We start from the raw sequence: 15,284 nt of genomic DNA, 5'->3' as shown, positions 1-15,284 counted from the left end.
TGGTGAGGACCCCCATTCTTATTCCCACCCTTCTCAGGCCAGATCTGCCACCCCAGGTCCCACGGCAAGGAAGTTGGCAGCTGAGGCCCCCAGTGTGGCCCAGGCACTTCCTGGGTGTACTCCTGGGTCAGGCAGGTGGGTGGAGCCCGGGGAGGGAGAAGTAGCGAGCCCCAGGCCTTCCTGTAGATGTTAGCCCAGCCCAAAGGCCTTTCTGCATAAGTTTGGAAACATTCTCCCTGCCCAGTTTCCTCCAGGCAGGTCCTGGGCATCAGGGGCACTCCTTGTGGCTGGGGACCTGGGTGAGGGCGGGCCAACAGTTGCTCCCTTTTCTGCCACCTGGAGTTCCCTCCAAGGGTCCAGAATAGGAACATCTTCCCAGCAACAGATGAGTAAACCGAGGCTGAGTCTGGGCTGCCCAGAGAGCCCTTCTCCTCACTCGGGCAGACAGAGAAGTTAGAATGAGGACCTTTGGGGGCTTGAGCAAGCTGGTGGGCTGGGGCTGGGCCAGTGCAGAGCCGGCGCCTGGTTCCACCGTTTCCATGGCAACCAGCTGTCAGGCACAGTGAAGCTCCACAGACGCATCCCCTCTCACCCCATCTCCTGTGAGGGAGGGGGCTTCAGGCATCCTTCTGGGAAGGAGCCAAGTGTGGTAAGGGGCCGTCAGACCCCCTCCCTGGGAGTTCCCTGCCGTCTGGTGGTCCTCAAGGGTCTTGCCCAGCCTCCCCCATCACTGGAGCGGAGTGGTCCCAGGCATGTAGAGGAAAGAGTCTTGGCTGAGGGGTTGGCAGACCTGAGCTCAAATCTTCCTGGGGCCTCAGTTTCCATTCCTGCGAAGTAGGGGCAGCCCTGAGACATGCAAGGATGGGGGACCAGATAGGAATCGCAGGCATGTGGGAGGGCTGGGCACTGCAGGCTCACCGTAAGTGCCCTTACCTCCCCCCCAGGCCCATGCTTACCTATCGCGTGGACGCCGACAAGGGCTTCAACTTTTCGGTGGGTGACGACGCCTTCGTGTGCCAGAAGAAGAACCACTTCCAGGTGACGGTGTACATCGGCATGCTGGGTGAGCCCAAGTACGTCAAGACGCCCGAAGGCCTCAAGCCCCTGGACTGCTTCTACCTGAAGCTGCATGGAGTGAAGGCAGGTCTGGGGGCTCGGCTCGGAGCAGAGGGCAGGTGGGCAGGAAGGCTGGGGGTGCTGACAGGCCCCAAGGCCAGGTGAGTGTGATATGAGGAAACTCAGTGCTCAGTCCAGCCCCCAACTTTCCACCTTTCCTCCAGTGCCTGCCCCCGTAGTTGTCAGGCTCCTCAGCCCTCTTCTCAGGGACATTTCTTGTTTCCTTCTCTACTTTGTGACCCCAAGTCTGCATCCCCAGCCAGGACCCCTCTCCTGACCCTTCTGTCGGCCGCCTCAGCGCCACATCCCAGAATGAACTCCCTGAAAACTGACCCCTTCCCCAGCCTCCCCTCTTTGGGAATGGGGCTCCAGGGCCCACTTGCCCATCCCTCGCGATGCACTGGGCCCTGCTATCCCACCAGGAACTCCCCTTGACGGTCCCCCTTCTCCTCCCCTCTGCCTCTGCCTGGACCAAGCTGTCCCCCTCCTTGTCTGAACGTCCACAGCAGCTTCCACTCTGGCTCCCGACTCATGCTCCATGAGACTTGGGTGGGCCCAATACTCCCCACTCTTCCAAGGCCCCCAGGACCCATCTCCCTGACCCTAGCAAAGCCCTGACTTCTGAGCTGGGCCTGAAGAGGCCTTCAGGACCCCACCCTTCACCCCAGCCCCGCTGTTTGCTGTGCCCAGTCACAGCCCCTACCTCCCCTCAGGCAGCTCCCTTTCTCTGGGCTGCCCTCTGAATCCCATTCTATGCCTCCTCTCCTGGCTGACTGCTCCTTGACCTTCACCGTTCACTCTGCTGGGTCCTCAGGACACCTGCCTTGAGTCCCATCTTGATTTGAGGCCCCTCCCCTGTGACCCCCCAGCACCACTGCAATGGTGGGTGATTTTGAGTCCCTGAGCTCCTGGGGAGCTCGGCCGGAGGTGTCTCCTTCAGTGTTGTGAGCAGGGCCTGGCATTGGCAGGGCTCAGTCAGTGCTCATGGAGGGGTTGAGGGGACGTGGGTGTGGGATGGGTTCTGGGAAGTCGGTGGGTTTGGGTGTGAGCAGGTGTTTGTGGAGGCCGGTTGGGGTATGGTTTGGAGGTGGGAGGAGTGTAGGGGTGTGAACTGGGGGCGTGTGGGGGCTGTGAGGGTGACTGTGTGTGTGTGTGTGCGCGCATGCGCACGCACAGAGGTGGGGGGAGTGGTGTGGGTGTGAGTTCGTAGGGGTGCGTGGCTAGGTCAGAAAGGCACCTGAGTTTGTGGGCAGGTGAGGCTGAGGGGAGGGCAGGGCCTCTGTTTCCTCATGAGCTCCAGCTGGGCCAGGCCTGAGCCGAGAGGCAGGACCAGGTAGGGAGTCTGGGCCCTGCGGTGCCACTGGGCTCTGTTCCTCCCCCAGCTGGAGGCCCTGAACCAGTCCATCAACATCGAGCAGTCGCAGTCAGACCGAAGCAAGCGGCCCTTCAACCCCGTCACGTGAGTGTCTGCCCCGTTGGGGGTGGTACCCTGGTCCTGGCCTCAGAGCTGATGGGGGCCGGGGAAGGCATCCACAATGTCCGTCTCCCACACACTCCTGACCTCAGTGCCCACTGCCGCCTGGCTCTCCGCAGCCCCCTTTCCTGCCTCCTGAGTATCCTGCCCCTCCTCTGCAGGGTCAATTTGCCCCCTGAGCAGGTCACGAAGGTGACTGTGGGGAGGCTGCACTTCAGCGAGACCACCGCCAACAACATGCGCAAAAAGGGCAAGCCCAATCCTGACCAGAGGTGAGCAGGCTGGGCCCCTGCCCCTGAGCCCCTCCATTTCTGAGGATGAAGGGCAGGAAGATGCCACCCCATGTAGTGAGCCAGGCACAGAGTCCCACAGCCTGACCCATTTTTCAGATGATGGACCTGGGACTCAGAGCACCTAATTGACTTAAGGATGGGAGAGCAGCAGCCTGGCTTCTTAGCTGTGGGCCCTGGGGAATTACTGCCCCCTAGTGGACACTCAGGTTCCTCTTCTGTAGGATGGGGTGTTAATGCCCTCCTCCTGGAGTGCTGGGAGCCTGGGAGGAATGACCTAGTGGGAAGTTTTGTGCCCTGTACATCTGACCCAGGAGGGGTGGCAGGAGGTGGGGGCAGGTGGGGCAGGACCCTGGGCACCTCTAAGACCTCTGTGTGCCTCAGGTACTTCATGCTGGTGGTGGCCCTCCAGGCCCACGCACAGAACCAGAACTACACGCTGGCCGCCCAGATCTCAGAACGCATCATCGTTAGGGTGAGGGCCACCTCCCCCTGGGGGTTGACAGTCTTCCCCAGACCTGGGAGAAACAGCACCCAGGAGAAATATAGGGGTTCTCAGGAGTTGGGAGCTGGATTGCTGATCCCTCTGGCACTCTCTGTGTGGCCTTGGGCAAGGCTCTCACCCTCTGGGCCACAGGGTCTCCTTCACAGTAGAGTGTGGAGGTGGCCAGGACCTTGTGGCTTTCTGAGATCCCACAAGTGACTGAAAGCTGCCACAGTGGAAGGGACAGTTTAAGTTGGGCATGGTGAGGTGAGGAGCACTGCTGGGAGCTGGAGGGCTGGCTTCGGGGTTTCCACCTTTCCCAGGGTGCTGGATGGGGGGGCCCATCTCCCAGGACTGATCCAACCCCAACTTGTGTTAGGCCTCCAATCCAGGCCAGTTTGAGAGTGACAGCGACGTCCTGTGGCAGCGCGCGCAGGTGCCCGACACCGTCTTCCACCATGGCCGTGTGGGCATCAACACCGACCGGCCCGACGAGGCGCTGGTGGTGCACGGCAATGTCAAGGTCATGGGCTCGCTGATGCACCCCTCAGACCTGCGGGCCAAGGAGCACGTGCAGGAGGTGGGGGCGGGGCTCGGGAGGAGGGTTGGGGCTAGGGCGGAGACAACTGAGCTAGTCCGAGGGGCTGGTGGCAGGGATGGGCCGTGGGAGGCGGGGTTGCTCGTGTGGGCGGGCTCTGCAGGGGCGGGGCTGCAGGGGAAGGAGTTGGGGGAGGTTGGCCCTCTATCTCTGGATCACGGGACCCTAGTAGCAGGGTCTACCCTCCACAGTGCTGCCTCCACACGGGCCCAGGAGGGGAGGGGTTCAGTCTCGGCACTGGTTCCCGCGCAGGTGGACACCACGGAGCAGCTGAAGAGGATTTCGCGCATGCGGCTGGTGCACTACAGATACAAACCAGAGTTTGCTGCCACTGCCGGCATTGAGGCTGCGGCACCAGAAACGGGTAAGGACCTGCCTGTGCGGACTGGGCTGGGATCTGGGAACACAGTAACCTCAGCCCTCAGTAACCCTGCCCTCGTCCCTGTCCTCTAGACAGGGTTTCCTGTCTTCTAGAAATCCTACTCTCAGGAACCCTTTCCCTTGACTCCTGGAACCCTGACCCCGGAAATCCCCGCCCTCTGGAAGACCTGCCCTTCAGACCTGGGTCCCTCACCCCTTGACACTGAAAGTCCATGAATTGTGGCCCCAGGATCCTGTTCCCTAGGTGAATCCTGCCTTTATTCACCTGGATCCCTGCCCCTTTCTCCTGGGATCCTTACCCGCAGGAATCTGTCCCTAGAACCCCCTGCTCCAGGGATCCCTGGATACCAAATCTCTAGCTCCCAGAATTTCACCCTCTCCAATTCCAGCCTCTGCTTACATTGTGATGCTGTGGGCAGCCCTCACATCCCCCCTCTCATACTTGGCTTGTCCCTCCCCAGGTGTAATCGCCCAGGAGGTGAAGGAGATCCTGCCTGAGGCTGTGAAGGACACTGGAGACGTGGTCTTTGCCAATGGGAAAACCATAGAGAACTTCCTGGTGGTGAACAAGGTCTGTGGAGTGAAGGAACTGGAGGGAGCCCAAGGGACAGAGGGGCAGGCCAGCTGGAGGGCGTTCACCCCCTCCATAGAGACTGGGGGCACTGCAGTGCAGAGGGCAGGAGCATCCCTCCCCAGTCTTCTCTCGTGCTGCTTCCAGAGCCCCCTCCCCACCCCACAGGGAGAGGTGGAGGTGGGATGTGGGGACCTGACCACTGTATGGCCATGTGAGCAAGAGCAAGAGGAACCTTGCAGAGGATCACCTTCCTCTGCTGCAATAGGAGGGTAACCATAGTTACCTCTAAGACGTTCTCATCTGGTTATCGCAAAGCTTAAACATGCAGCTTCTTGTGAAGATGATGTTTGTAACTTAACCTGGCGTAAGGCTGGGCGCCAATGAGCATGTCATATGTTTTGGCCTCTGTTGAGCAGTAGACTGCTGAAGTCTGAGACACCATGTTCATCAGAGGGAGAGACGGAGGGGGGAGACTCTGAGGGAGAACGGGTTGTGACTGCAGGTGGGAAAAGGTGCAGAGGCGGGATGCTGTTTGGAGGCAGGCAAAAGGAGCGGTAGGAACTGAGGCTGGACTGGAGGAGAGGCTGGCCTGGGTTGGAAGGCTTCCAGGTCTCCCCTCCTGCTCCCCGATGGACCAGAAGCCTGGGGCCCTCGGGGGCTGACTGTGCCCTCTACACTGGCCTATGGCCCATGGCAGGAGCGCATCTTCATGGAGAACGTGGGCGCCGTGAAGGAGCTGTGCAAGCTGACAGACAACCTGGAGACACGCATTGACGAGCTGGAGCGCTGGAGCCACAAGCTGGCCAAGCTGCGGCGCCTCGACAGCCTCAAGTCCACCGGCAGCTCGGGCGCCTTCAGGTAGGGGCGCGGGGTTGGGGAGGGCAAGACCCCTTTTCTAGAGGCACCTCTGACCCTAGCCCTCTTGCTGCAGCCACGCAGGGAGCCAGTTCAGCCGGGCAGGCAGCGTCCCCCACAAGAAGAGGCCCCCCAAGATGGCCAGCAAGGTGAGGGTGGGCAGGGATGGGGCCCAGGTTGGGCCAGGGCCTCCCCATCCTCATGGCCTCCCTTTCCAGCTTGCATTTCTCCCAGCTCACTGACTCCAAGCGCTTCCCTGCCCCTCACCTCATGACCCTCTAGCCTTCCCAGCCCCCAGTTTCTCCTTCGTCTCCCTCTCCCCCTCTGAGGGGATGAGTAGGCCTTCATACCCCACCTCTAGCAGAGCCCATGGTGGGTAAGACCATGGGCTCCATAAGCCAGACCATTTCTGCTTCTCCCCCTTTCCTCTTGGTCCTCAGTCATCATCTGTGGTCCCAGACCAGACCTGCATCAGCCAGCGCTTCCTGCAGGGAACCATCATTGCCCTGGTGGTGGTCATGGCCTTCAGGTGACTTGCCCCTAGACTCAGGTTGGCTGGCTGGGGGAGTCAGGCTGTCCCCGGGCCCAGGCCTGGGGGAAGAGGAAGGCGTGGCCTGGGAGAGCAAGTGGCTGGGGTCTTGGGGAAGGAAGGGGACAGCCTCATTCTGTCTTATTCCCCTGGGCTGGGGAGACCTACTTATAGGCATCATTTGGGAGCCCAGCCCCTGGGGCCCAAAACCACAAGCCCTGCCCTGGAGAGAAGGCGCTGGACAGCGGCTCCAGTTCTAACAGTGGCCCTTTCCTCTGGCTCCAGCGTGGTGTCCATGTCCACACTGTATGTCCTGAGCCTGCGCACTGAGGAGGACCTGGTAGAAACTGATGGGTATGTCCCGGGAGACCTGGCTGCCAGCCAAGTCACCAGGCCAGGCGGGGCTTTGGTGGGCAGCCCCGGTCAGAGGGACCCTGGCAGCTGTCTCCTCTAAAGGGGGTTCCACCTCAGGCTCTCAGCCTGCTGTGGGTCTGTGGGCCGGTTGGGAAGTTCTCCCTGGAAGGGGGATCAGCCGCTTCCCAGTCTTTGCTGAAGCCGATGTTTCTCCCTGGCCTACTCAGTGCTCCTCCAGGTAGCTGGGCCTCTGAGAGCCAGGGGGCCTCTGAAGGGCATAAGTTAGAAGAGGGGGTGGAGGAAGGAGGGCCAGGGTGGGGCCTTGGGCTCTTCTGCCCACTGTCACCCTCAGCCCTTGGGCCATGTCTGACTGTGTCTTCTCTCTCTCCTCCCGTGTGCCTGTCCTCCCCTTTTCCTCTCTGCTGCCCCTCAGCTCTTTTGCCGTGTCCACTTCCTGTCTTCTGGCCCTGCTCCGGCCCCAGCACCCTGGGGGGAGTGAGGCCATGTGCCCATGGTACGTGTCTGGACCAAGCCCCCTGCCTCCTGCCTCCTTTCTGCTTGCGTTGTCCACCTCCTTGCGTCCCTCCTGCCTCTCCCAGACTCCCAGGCCTCCCCTCCTAGGGTCTCCCAGCCCCTCTGAGCTCAGCCCACCCTTCCCCAGCAGGTCCAGCCAGAGCTTTGGGACCACTCAGCTCCGACAGTCCCCTGTGACCACTGGGCTGCCAGGCACACAGCCCTCTTTGCTGCTGGGTGCGTGCTGGGGTGGCTTTGGAGGGATGGAATGGGGAAAGGTGGCTGTGTTTTGGTTGGGGTGCTGTGCTGTCCCCCTCCGGCTCATACAGCCTCTGGCTTCCTCAGTTACTACCGGCCTGACCAACTTGGCCCCAGCTCCAGCCCTCCGCACCCTGGACCTCTGCTCCAGCCACCCCTGCCCAGCTGTCTGCTGCTCCTCACCCAGCCCCAGCCCCACCACTGGCGCTAGTCTTGGCCCCAGCTTTAATCCTGGCCACGGTCTTAGCCCCAGTACCAGCCCCTCCGCCAACCGCTCAGGTATGGCTGACTTGGGGCCGGAGTTTGGGTTGAGGGATTTTTACATGAGTCCTGAGAAAGGCTCGTGGCCCCAGAGACTCGTTGGTGGGAGGGTCTGGTGCTCTGGAGCCCAGAATGAGGCTCTGGAGAAAAACTGAGGGCTCCCCCGAGGAAACCAAGAGATAGATGGGAGACCCCCAGAGTCCAGTGGGGCCCTAGGGACAGCTGGGCAGGAGGCATCCCATGCCCTCTTCTCAGCCTGTGCCTGGCTCTACCCACAGGCCCCAGCCAGATGGCCCTGCTGCCAGTCACCAACATCAGAGCCAAGTCCTGGGGCCTGTCAGCCAATGGCATTGGCTACTTCAAGCATCTAAAGAACTCGGACCCTGTGGCTAGTCCTGCAGTCCCCTTTCCTGGGGGCCACAGCAAAGCCAAGAACAGCCCCAGCCTCGGTCTCCATGGCCGGGGCCGCCGAGGGGCCCCCCAGCCTGGCCTGAGCCCTGCTCAGCCCACTCAGGCTCGGGGCCAGCCAGGTATCTGTCCTAACCCCGCCCTGCTCAGCCCAGCCCAGCCAGGCTCACTGGCCGGGGCCCATTTCAGCCCATCACCAGAACACCTGGGCGCAGAACTGTCAGTCGACAGATGTTCGCTGAGCATTCCTAAATCCCAGGATTCAGGCCAGGAGCCTTGTATAGATTGCCTCAATTAATCCTCACAACACTCCTGTAAGAAAGGCATTGTCTCCATTGTTTAGATGAGGAAATGGAGACTTAAGTGAAGTGATTTGTCCAGGGTTGTACAGCCTGTTGGCGGCCAGGCTGGAATTTGATCCCCAGTCTGCCTGACTCCAGGGCCTGGCTCCTTCTATATCATCACGCCAGGGCAAGGAGGGTGCTGTTCAGGGCCCCCTCAACTCTCCAAACCTCAAACCATCAGTTTTAACAAAGCTAGAGAACCCTTAATACAGAAGTTTTCAAACCAGGTTCCTCCAGAGTGCCCCAGGGGCTGCTTCAGAGGTTGAAAGGGAGGCTGAGCACCTTCCTGGCTTCAACCAGTGGCTCTGCTCTAGGTATTGGGCTTCCTCGTCAACTTTCATGTCATGGGTTTTGTGGTTTAAAGTTTAAAAAAGTTAAAAAAAAAAAAAAGCTTAGAAACTGTGGCTTGCTGAGATTGAAGTTCAAAGTGATGGGGAAACCCCAGGGGGTAGATGCGCTCCAGGCAGCCGTTTCCTGGGCCTCTGCTCTGTGGCCGGCTCTGCAAAGAGCACTGAGGGTGATGAAGGCGGATGTGCCCTGCCCACAAGCACTCACAGACACGAAAACAGCAGTGCGGTGAGGCTCTGAGGGGACACTCAAACAGCTTGGCAACTGGGGAAGGCACAGAAGCTAGGCTGAGGTGGGGAGGTGATCAGGGAGGCTTCCCTGGAGGAGGTGACACTGAAGCTGATTCTCTGAAGGACAATGGGAGTTTGGCCAGAAGAGAAGTGGGAAGGGCACTGTCTCTCTTGTCTGTATCTGATACGTGTCCTTGGCCCCATGGGACATTGTGGTTCCTGCTTGGGTCCTCAGGTGCCTCACAGAGCTGGAGATGTACCGGGTCCAGCAGATGTTCAGTGGCCACTGGCCCCAGCTTCCCCTTCCTGGGTGGGATGCTCAGGTGAAATGAAATGAATGAGAAAGCCTTGTCTCCCCCACCCCCCGTGTCACACTTCAGTCCCACTCCCACCTAGCCAGGCCATCTGTCGTGCGTTTGTTCACAGAGGGCACAAGCAGTGGTGTGCTGTAGGTGTTCTCTGGGGGCAGAAGCCCTGATTCGTGTGTGTGAATACTTCCACCATGGCTGATTGCAAGCTATCAACTTGACGTCACAGAACCCTGAGTAGGGCAGAGGTGTGTGCAATCAGGAACAAAGGCCTGAAGAACAGGCTCCAGTACACCCCTGGCATGAGATATGGAAGACCTATTCCTGCTTCTGGGTGTTCTGGTTCCATCAAGGAGAGAGACCTCAGGCTCACAGGAACTGGGTAGGCCTAGGGCTGCTGGGGAAGTTGGTGGTGTGACTCCAGCCATTGTGGGAATCTAGAAAGAATAACCTGAAACTTATTCATACTAAGGTGTGAATGACTGATCCAAGTCTGGCAAGGAAAGGTTTGGCTGCTTCTCATTTGTGTCCTGCCTTGTTACCCTCCTTCCTGCCCTAATGATCTCTCTCCTTGCAGACCCAGTGCCATCCCTGACCTCCATCCAGGTGCTGGAGAATTCAATGCCCATCACCTCCCAGTACTGCACTTCAGAGGATGCCTGCAGGTGGGCTTGGTCCCTCCCTTCACCTCTAGGACAGGTGTACTTGGGTGACATGAGCCCAGGCAGTACGGGTGTTCAGATCTTGCTCTCCTCAGGGAGGAAGTTCCCGCAAAAGGAGGGGCAGCCCCTTTCTAGGGGGCTCCACTATAGGTGGGTGATGGGGGTGGGCTGAAGTTGAAGGGGGCATCACGGGGTGGCCTTGGGTTGAGGAGCCAGCTTTGCCCTTCCAGGCCTGGAAACTTCACCTACCACATCCCTGTCAGCAGCAGCACCCCACTGCACCTCAGACTGACCTTGCAAATGAAGTAAGTGCTGGCGTGGGGGATGGAGACGCAGTGTTCCCAGACGCCCTGGGGGAGGCGGCAGAAGAGGGATGCTAGCTTTACTGCCTGCTCTGTGCTTAACTGTGTGGCCTGACAATCTCCGGGCTTCAGTTCCTCGTATGTGAAAAGGCTGCTGCCTCCCTGGGGCTGTGAAGACCATGTGGGACAGTAGGTGGGAAAGGGTTTGCAGCCGTCTAGGACCTTGACTGTTATACATCATTTTCAGTCCCTTGTTTCAGCAGGGCAAGGGCAGGAGACTGGAGGGCTGGCTGGGAGGGGGCTGGGGTGGAGGAGCTCGGAGCCCAACTTCCCTGCTAACTGGGCCTTCCCCAGCTCCTCGTCCCCCGTGTCCGTGGTGCTGTGCAGCCTGATGTCAAAGGAGGAGCCATGTGAGGAGGGGGGCTTCCCAGAGACACTCCACACCCATCAGGACACCCAGGTAGGAAGCAGTTGGGAAGCTGGGGGCCGGATAGTCCCCAGAGCTCCCTCTCCCTGGGCCCCCAAATGGGCCAGGAGAGGGAGCCGGGAGTCAGAGTGAAGGCATCTCCACAATGGACACTTTGGGGCCTGGGCCTCCGCACCCTGGGGAGGGGCGTGTGCGTGCACCTTTCACTGCTGAGCATCTCCCCTCTCTGTCCCTGCCCTGACAAAGCCCTGGGGAAGAAAACAGTCCCACAAGGCCTAATCCGGGATGAGTGCATTGGTGGAGACAGGGAGGGCATCCTGGGAGCCAGTGGCAGGGGAAAACTAACCTTGTCTGGTCTCAGGGTCAAGACAGCTGCCCCAAACAGTCACGTTTAAGAGACCTGAAGGACAATTTGGCATCAGCTGGGGAAAGAAAAGGGGACAGCGTCCCGGGAGTAGGGGAGCAGCGCATGCTGAGACCTGGTGGCCAGGGAGAGCGTGGCACACTGGCAAAGCTGGAAACATGGCGAGGGCTGTGTGCCAGGGGAGACGGGAAGGAGGCTGGACCTCAAGCTCAGGCGGAGATGGGAGGGGCGGCGGGGTTCCATCTGTGACTTTGGAGGATCTCTTGGGTGCATGGAGAGGGCTGCCTCCTGGTCTGGGAACCAAATGGCTGGGACCCTGTCACTGGCCACGTGACCTGGAATTGTGCCTCTCAGCACAAGTTAAGGCAATTTCTTCTAAACACTCATGTGTTCACTCAACAAATATTCACTGGGGCCTCCTCTGACCCAGGCCCTGTGCTGGGCCCAGCTGAAGGGAGACAGAGGTAGGGGAGAAACAGGACTTGCTTTCCAAGAACACACTGTCTAGCCAGGGAGAAAAGATGTGCCAAAAGTAGCTTGAGTAGAGGACAGAGTGGGTGAGAGTCCTACAGAGGCCCAGGCGCTGGTCTCCGCAGAGGTGAGAGCACAGGGAAGTGGAGGGAGGGCCTGGCCAGATGCACAGTACATGGAGCTTGGGCCTGAACCCACAGAAGGCGAAGCCAAGCCTCAAACTAGACACACAAGTGGCCTGCAGCCAGGCCTCATGCCACCCTGAGAGGGAGAGAGCAGGACAGACGTGGGTTTGCATCCCAGCTGTGCCACACATTGCTGTGTGATTTTAGGCAAATAACTTAGTAGTGTCCACATGTATAAGCCACCACCTCACTGGGCTGTAGTGAGGGTGGAGTTAATGAAATACTGTGATGCGCCTGAGGTAAGGCAGTAAGAGACAAATGGCTGCGGACCCCTAGGTACCTGGCACAGAGCAGACAGAGGGTGGCTGCTGTTGCTCCCCGAAGCAGGCCGTATGTGCTCTGATCTCTTCGAATTTCTGCTTCTTCCCTTTGTAAAACTTGCTACAGAGCCCAGGGCTGTGATGGCCATGGTGAGAGGGATGCTGGTCTGGATGGGGTGGGGCGCTGTCCTGACCCCTTTCCTCTCCCCAGGGCATCTCCCACCAGTGGTCAGTAACCATCCTGTCCTTCCGCGAATTCACCTACCACTTCCGGGTGGCATTGCTGGTGAGCACGGGCACCCCATCTGCCCCCAATGGTACCGTGTGGGGCTCGGAGAGGGGGGTGTTGAAGGGCATAGAGTGGGGCTTGGGGCAGTGTCAGGCAATGTCAGCACGGGGAGTGCCTGCCACCCTGCACCCCCAGAGCCACCTCACCAGTTCCCACTGCCCTTCCACCCAGGGTCAGGCCAACTGCAGCACGGAGGCCCTGGCCCAGCCGGCCACAGACTACTACTTCCACTTCTACCGCCTGTGTGACTGAGCTGCCCTCTGAGAGGCAGCACCGCCCCAGGGCCCGGGGGTCCCCCGGCGCCTCTCCCACACTGGATGCAATGGTGTTACACTGGAGCCTGCCGCCTGCCCGCACTCAGCCGTCCACTGGCACTCCCTCTGAGAGGCTGAGTCGGCTCGGCCCTCCCCGTGACTGGTGAAACTGGAAGTCCTCACACTGGAGCTGCTGTTCCTGCTGATGGCCCCCGCCTTATACCATGGAGGGAGCTGGAGAGAGACCTGCTGGGCCCAGGCCAGGCCCAATTCACATCAGTGCAGATATGGCCATTGGAGAGCTGGCTTCAGGTGCCCTGGAGGCGGGGGAAGCCTGTGATTCTGTCCAGAGCCTACCCTCCGTGCCTCCCCTTTTGAGACTGGGAGCCACCCCTCTTTTGGAGAGGACCTGCCCACCTTTGAGATCAGCGGGGCTTGGCTCGAGCCCTCAGACTTGGCTGGACCCATGAGTCAGTGGAGGGCACATGGTCCTCACCCTCCAAACTGCTCCCTGGGGAGGGCCAGGTAGTGGACTTCTTAGGGTTTGACTGTTACTGGACTTGGACTTCTAAGCTTTAAACGTGGCCCAGGAGGTCTCGGTCTCTTCCTGCTGGGAGAGCTTGGCTCAAGAGCTACCCGGGCCGCTGAAGCCAGCCCTGGATGGGCTGGTGACTAACCATGTGCCTTGTGTACACTTAGGTGCCTGGCTGAACCAGGGGGGCCAGTGGGCCAGGTAAGCCTTGGACTTTTGAACCTGGAGGATCCCGAAGGGAAGTTCCTTGTGAGCCCCCAGATGGTATTGTGGCCCTATGGCCAAGGTTCCTAGGAGCTTCCAGAGCTCACAGTGGTGTTGGTGACCCATCTTTTTCTCTGAGCAGAGGAGCAGGAATCCCTGCAAGGCAGCAGGCCGGTCTTAGCTGGTGGGTGGATACAAATTGCTTTTGCTGTTATTAATGAAGTAATTACTAAAATGCACTTAAACCAGGGCAGGAGTGAAAGGATGGAGATGGAAAGCCAGAGTGGGCCAGAACCCTGGGGGGACACTTGCAGAGGCAGGGCCTGGCTCTGATCTGTCCCCAGGAGCCTCGAGACACCCATCCCATTCCCAGCCACCGAGACTGGCCTCTCCACTCTTGTCCGTGGGTGGCCTCATCTCCCCAGATCAGGGGCTTCTGTGATGGGCTTGGACAGCCACACTGGGGTCCCATGCTCAGCAGCAGGCCCCAATTCTGCCCACTCCTCCAGGAGCAGAATGGTGGGCTTTTGTGATGGCAGAAGTCTTATCTCAAGTGCCAACATTAACCTTTCTTAGTGGATATCTGGAGCATTCAGAGGCCACATCCAGGCTCATGGAAGGAGAGTGGAAATCATTCAGCCATGTCTGCCATAGGTTCACAAGGGGAGAAGGGAATTGCCATCCTTGCCCTGTGACATTCGGCCACCTCTTTGGGAACCAGGCCTTGCTCCTCCTACCTCTCATTCTCAGCTTTGAATGGGAGGCCTTTCTGTGGGAAAGCTGAACCTTGAAGAAGCCTGGGCCCCCTTCTGCCATGGATGTCAAAGCACTTGTCCTCAGGGCGGGGAAACTGCAGGAACTGGGGGAGAGCAAGGCTGCCTGGCCTCCCAGGCCCCTCCCCAGCGTGGCTCTACGCCCTCATTCTGACATAGGAATCATATGGCTCCCATACCACGCAGCGGGCTGAGCCTTACTTAGGACTACTCTGTTCTCCTTCCTTCCATTGGGGGAAGCCTCCCTAAATGCCTTAAAGATGCCAAGCCCTGCCCCTTCTAATAGGATTCTGGGGCTTCCTCAGTGGGGGTGCATATTCTTGGACTGCATCCCCTCTGTGTTTAACTGGAAAGTGACCCTCCACTGTCTCCTGGAGCCATATGGACACAGCATCGCCCCAATCTGGTTAGCAGCTGGCTGTTTCCTTGCCTGGGGAGGGGGTCCTCAGTGCAGAGGTTGGGGCCAAGCTAGGTCTCCAAGCTGCTCAAGGTGGGGTCAACCTTGGACCAAAGTTGCCTTAAAGCCCAGTAAGGAAAAAGGGCTTTGGGGAAGGCCAGCAGGCCACCTGCTGGAGACTGAAAGCTGCCTGGCAGGTGCTGGTGAGTGGGTATCTTGGCTCCATCCTGGGGTCCAGCAGCCTATCCCTCCCTTCCTCTCTCCCCTTCGGCATTTATTCCTGTAGCCACTGGGCTAATCTCCCCTCAAGCTTCAAGCTGTACATAGGGCCTCTCAATGCATAAGTGCCCCTGCCCACATTATATCCCCCAGAAAGCCTGCGTGTGCATAGAGCGCCCCCTCCCTCCCATTTAACTCCCCGTTCCTGCCCCTGAGCTTTGACTCATATTTATCATGCACCAACTCTGACTCTGGAGTGGGCAGAGGCAAGCAGCCCCAGGCCTGCTTGCTTCCTGTCCCCTGAACTGTTCTTTTCTGAAGTAAATATACGTATATAAATAAATGTATAAATACTGCTTTGTATCTAAGCTTGCCTCCCTGTCTTTTCTTGAGATTCTTCTGATGCGAGACAAGGCTGCCTACGAGGCTAGGACCAATGGGGGCCCCTGAGCCCGAGGGATGCTTTGTACTCCATTATCTTTCTTAGCTTTGTGCCTAGCTTGGGAACAGGATACAGCAGCCCCTTCCCCTAGCCACACCCCACAGACCTACCGCTGCCCTGCCTGGGTTAAAAGTAGCCACCTTTGGGAAAAGCTGAGCCTTTTATTTAGAGGAGGGGA

The 15,284-nt window shown here is 59.2% G+C and overlaps 1 protein-coding gene across 9 annotated transcripts in view; it reads left to right on the top strand.

Moving 5' to 3' along the window:
- Positions 1 to 15,032, top strand: part of MYRF (myelin regulatory factor) — a 34,020-nt gene extending 18,988 nt beyond the window's left edge. For 4 of the 9 annotated variants that reach the window (XM_074371901.1, XM_074371896.1, XM_074371902.1 and 1 more), the window contains 19 exons: positions 945 to 1,140; positions 2,499 to 2,575; positions 2,752 to 2,862; positions 3,265 to 3,355; positions 3,744 to 3,944; positions 4,215 to 4,326; positions 4,805 to 4,914; positions 5,615 to 5,775; positions 5,849 to 5,921; positions 6,213 to 6,301; positions 6,476 to 6,655; positions 7,317 to 7,405; positions 7,514 to 7,705; positions 7,966 to 8,217; positions 9,903 to 9,990; positions 10,218 to 10,292; positions 10,644 to 10,749; positions 12,208 to 12,282; positions 12,457 to 15,032. In XM_074371901.1, the coding sequence (XP_074228002.1) occupies positions 945 to 1,140; positions 2,499 to 2,575; positions 2,752 to 2,862; positions 3,265 to 3,355; positions 3,744 to 3,944; positions 4,215 to 4,326; positions 4,805 to 4,914; positions 5,615 to 5,775; positions 5,849 to 5,921; positions 6,213 to 6,301; positions 6,476 to 6,655; positions 7,317 to 7,405; positions 7,514 to 7,705; positions 7,966 to 8,217; positions 9,903 to 9,990; positions 10,218 to 10,292; positions 10,644 to 10,749; positions 12,208 to 12,282; positions 12,457 to 12,537 (2,359 nt within the window). In that variant the 3' untranslated portion in view covers positions 12,538 to 15,032. Of the gene's footprint in view, positions 1 to 944; positions 1,141 to 2,498; positions 2,576 to 2,751; positions 2,863 to 3,264; positions 3,356 to 3,743; positions 3,945 to 4,214; positions 4,327 to 4,804; positions 4,915 to 5,614; positions 5,776 to 5,848; positions 5,922 to 6,212; positions 6,302 to 6,475; positions 6,656 to 7,088; positions 7,170 to 7,316; positions 7,406 to 7,513; positions 7,706 to 7,965; positions 8,218 to 9,902; positions 9,991 to 10,217; positions 10,293 to 10,643; positions 10,750 to 12,207; positions 12,283 to 12,456 lie in introns of all 9 variants that reach the window. The other 5 variants (XM_074371905.1, XM_074371899.1, XM_074371898.1 and 2 more) reach the window with 5 other exon arrangements.
- The last annotated feature ends 252 nt before the right edge of the window (positions 15,033 to 15,284 follow it).

This window comes from Camelus bactrianus, chromosome 10 (genome assembly GCF_048773025.1).
Source record: "Camelus bactrianus isolate YW-2024 breed Bactrian camel chromosome 10, ASM4877302v1, whole genome shotgun sequence".
Lineage (NCBI taxonomy): Eukaryota > Metazoa > Chordata > Mammalia > Artiodactyla > Camelidae > Camelus > Camelus bactrianus.
Note: the sequence above shows the minus strand (reverse complement) of the source record. Positions and strands in the feature narration are given on the sequence as shown.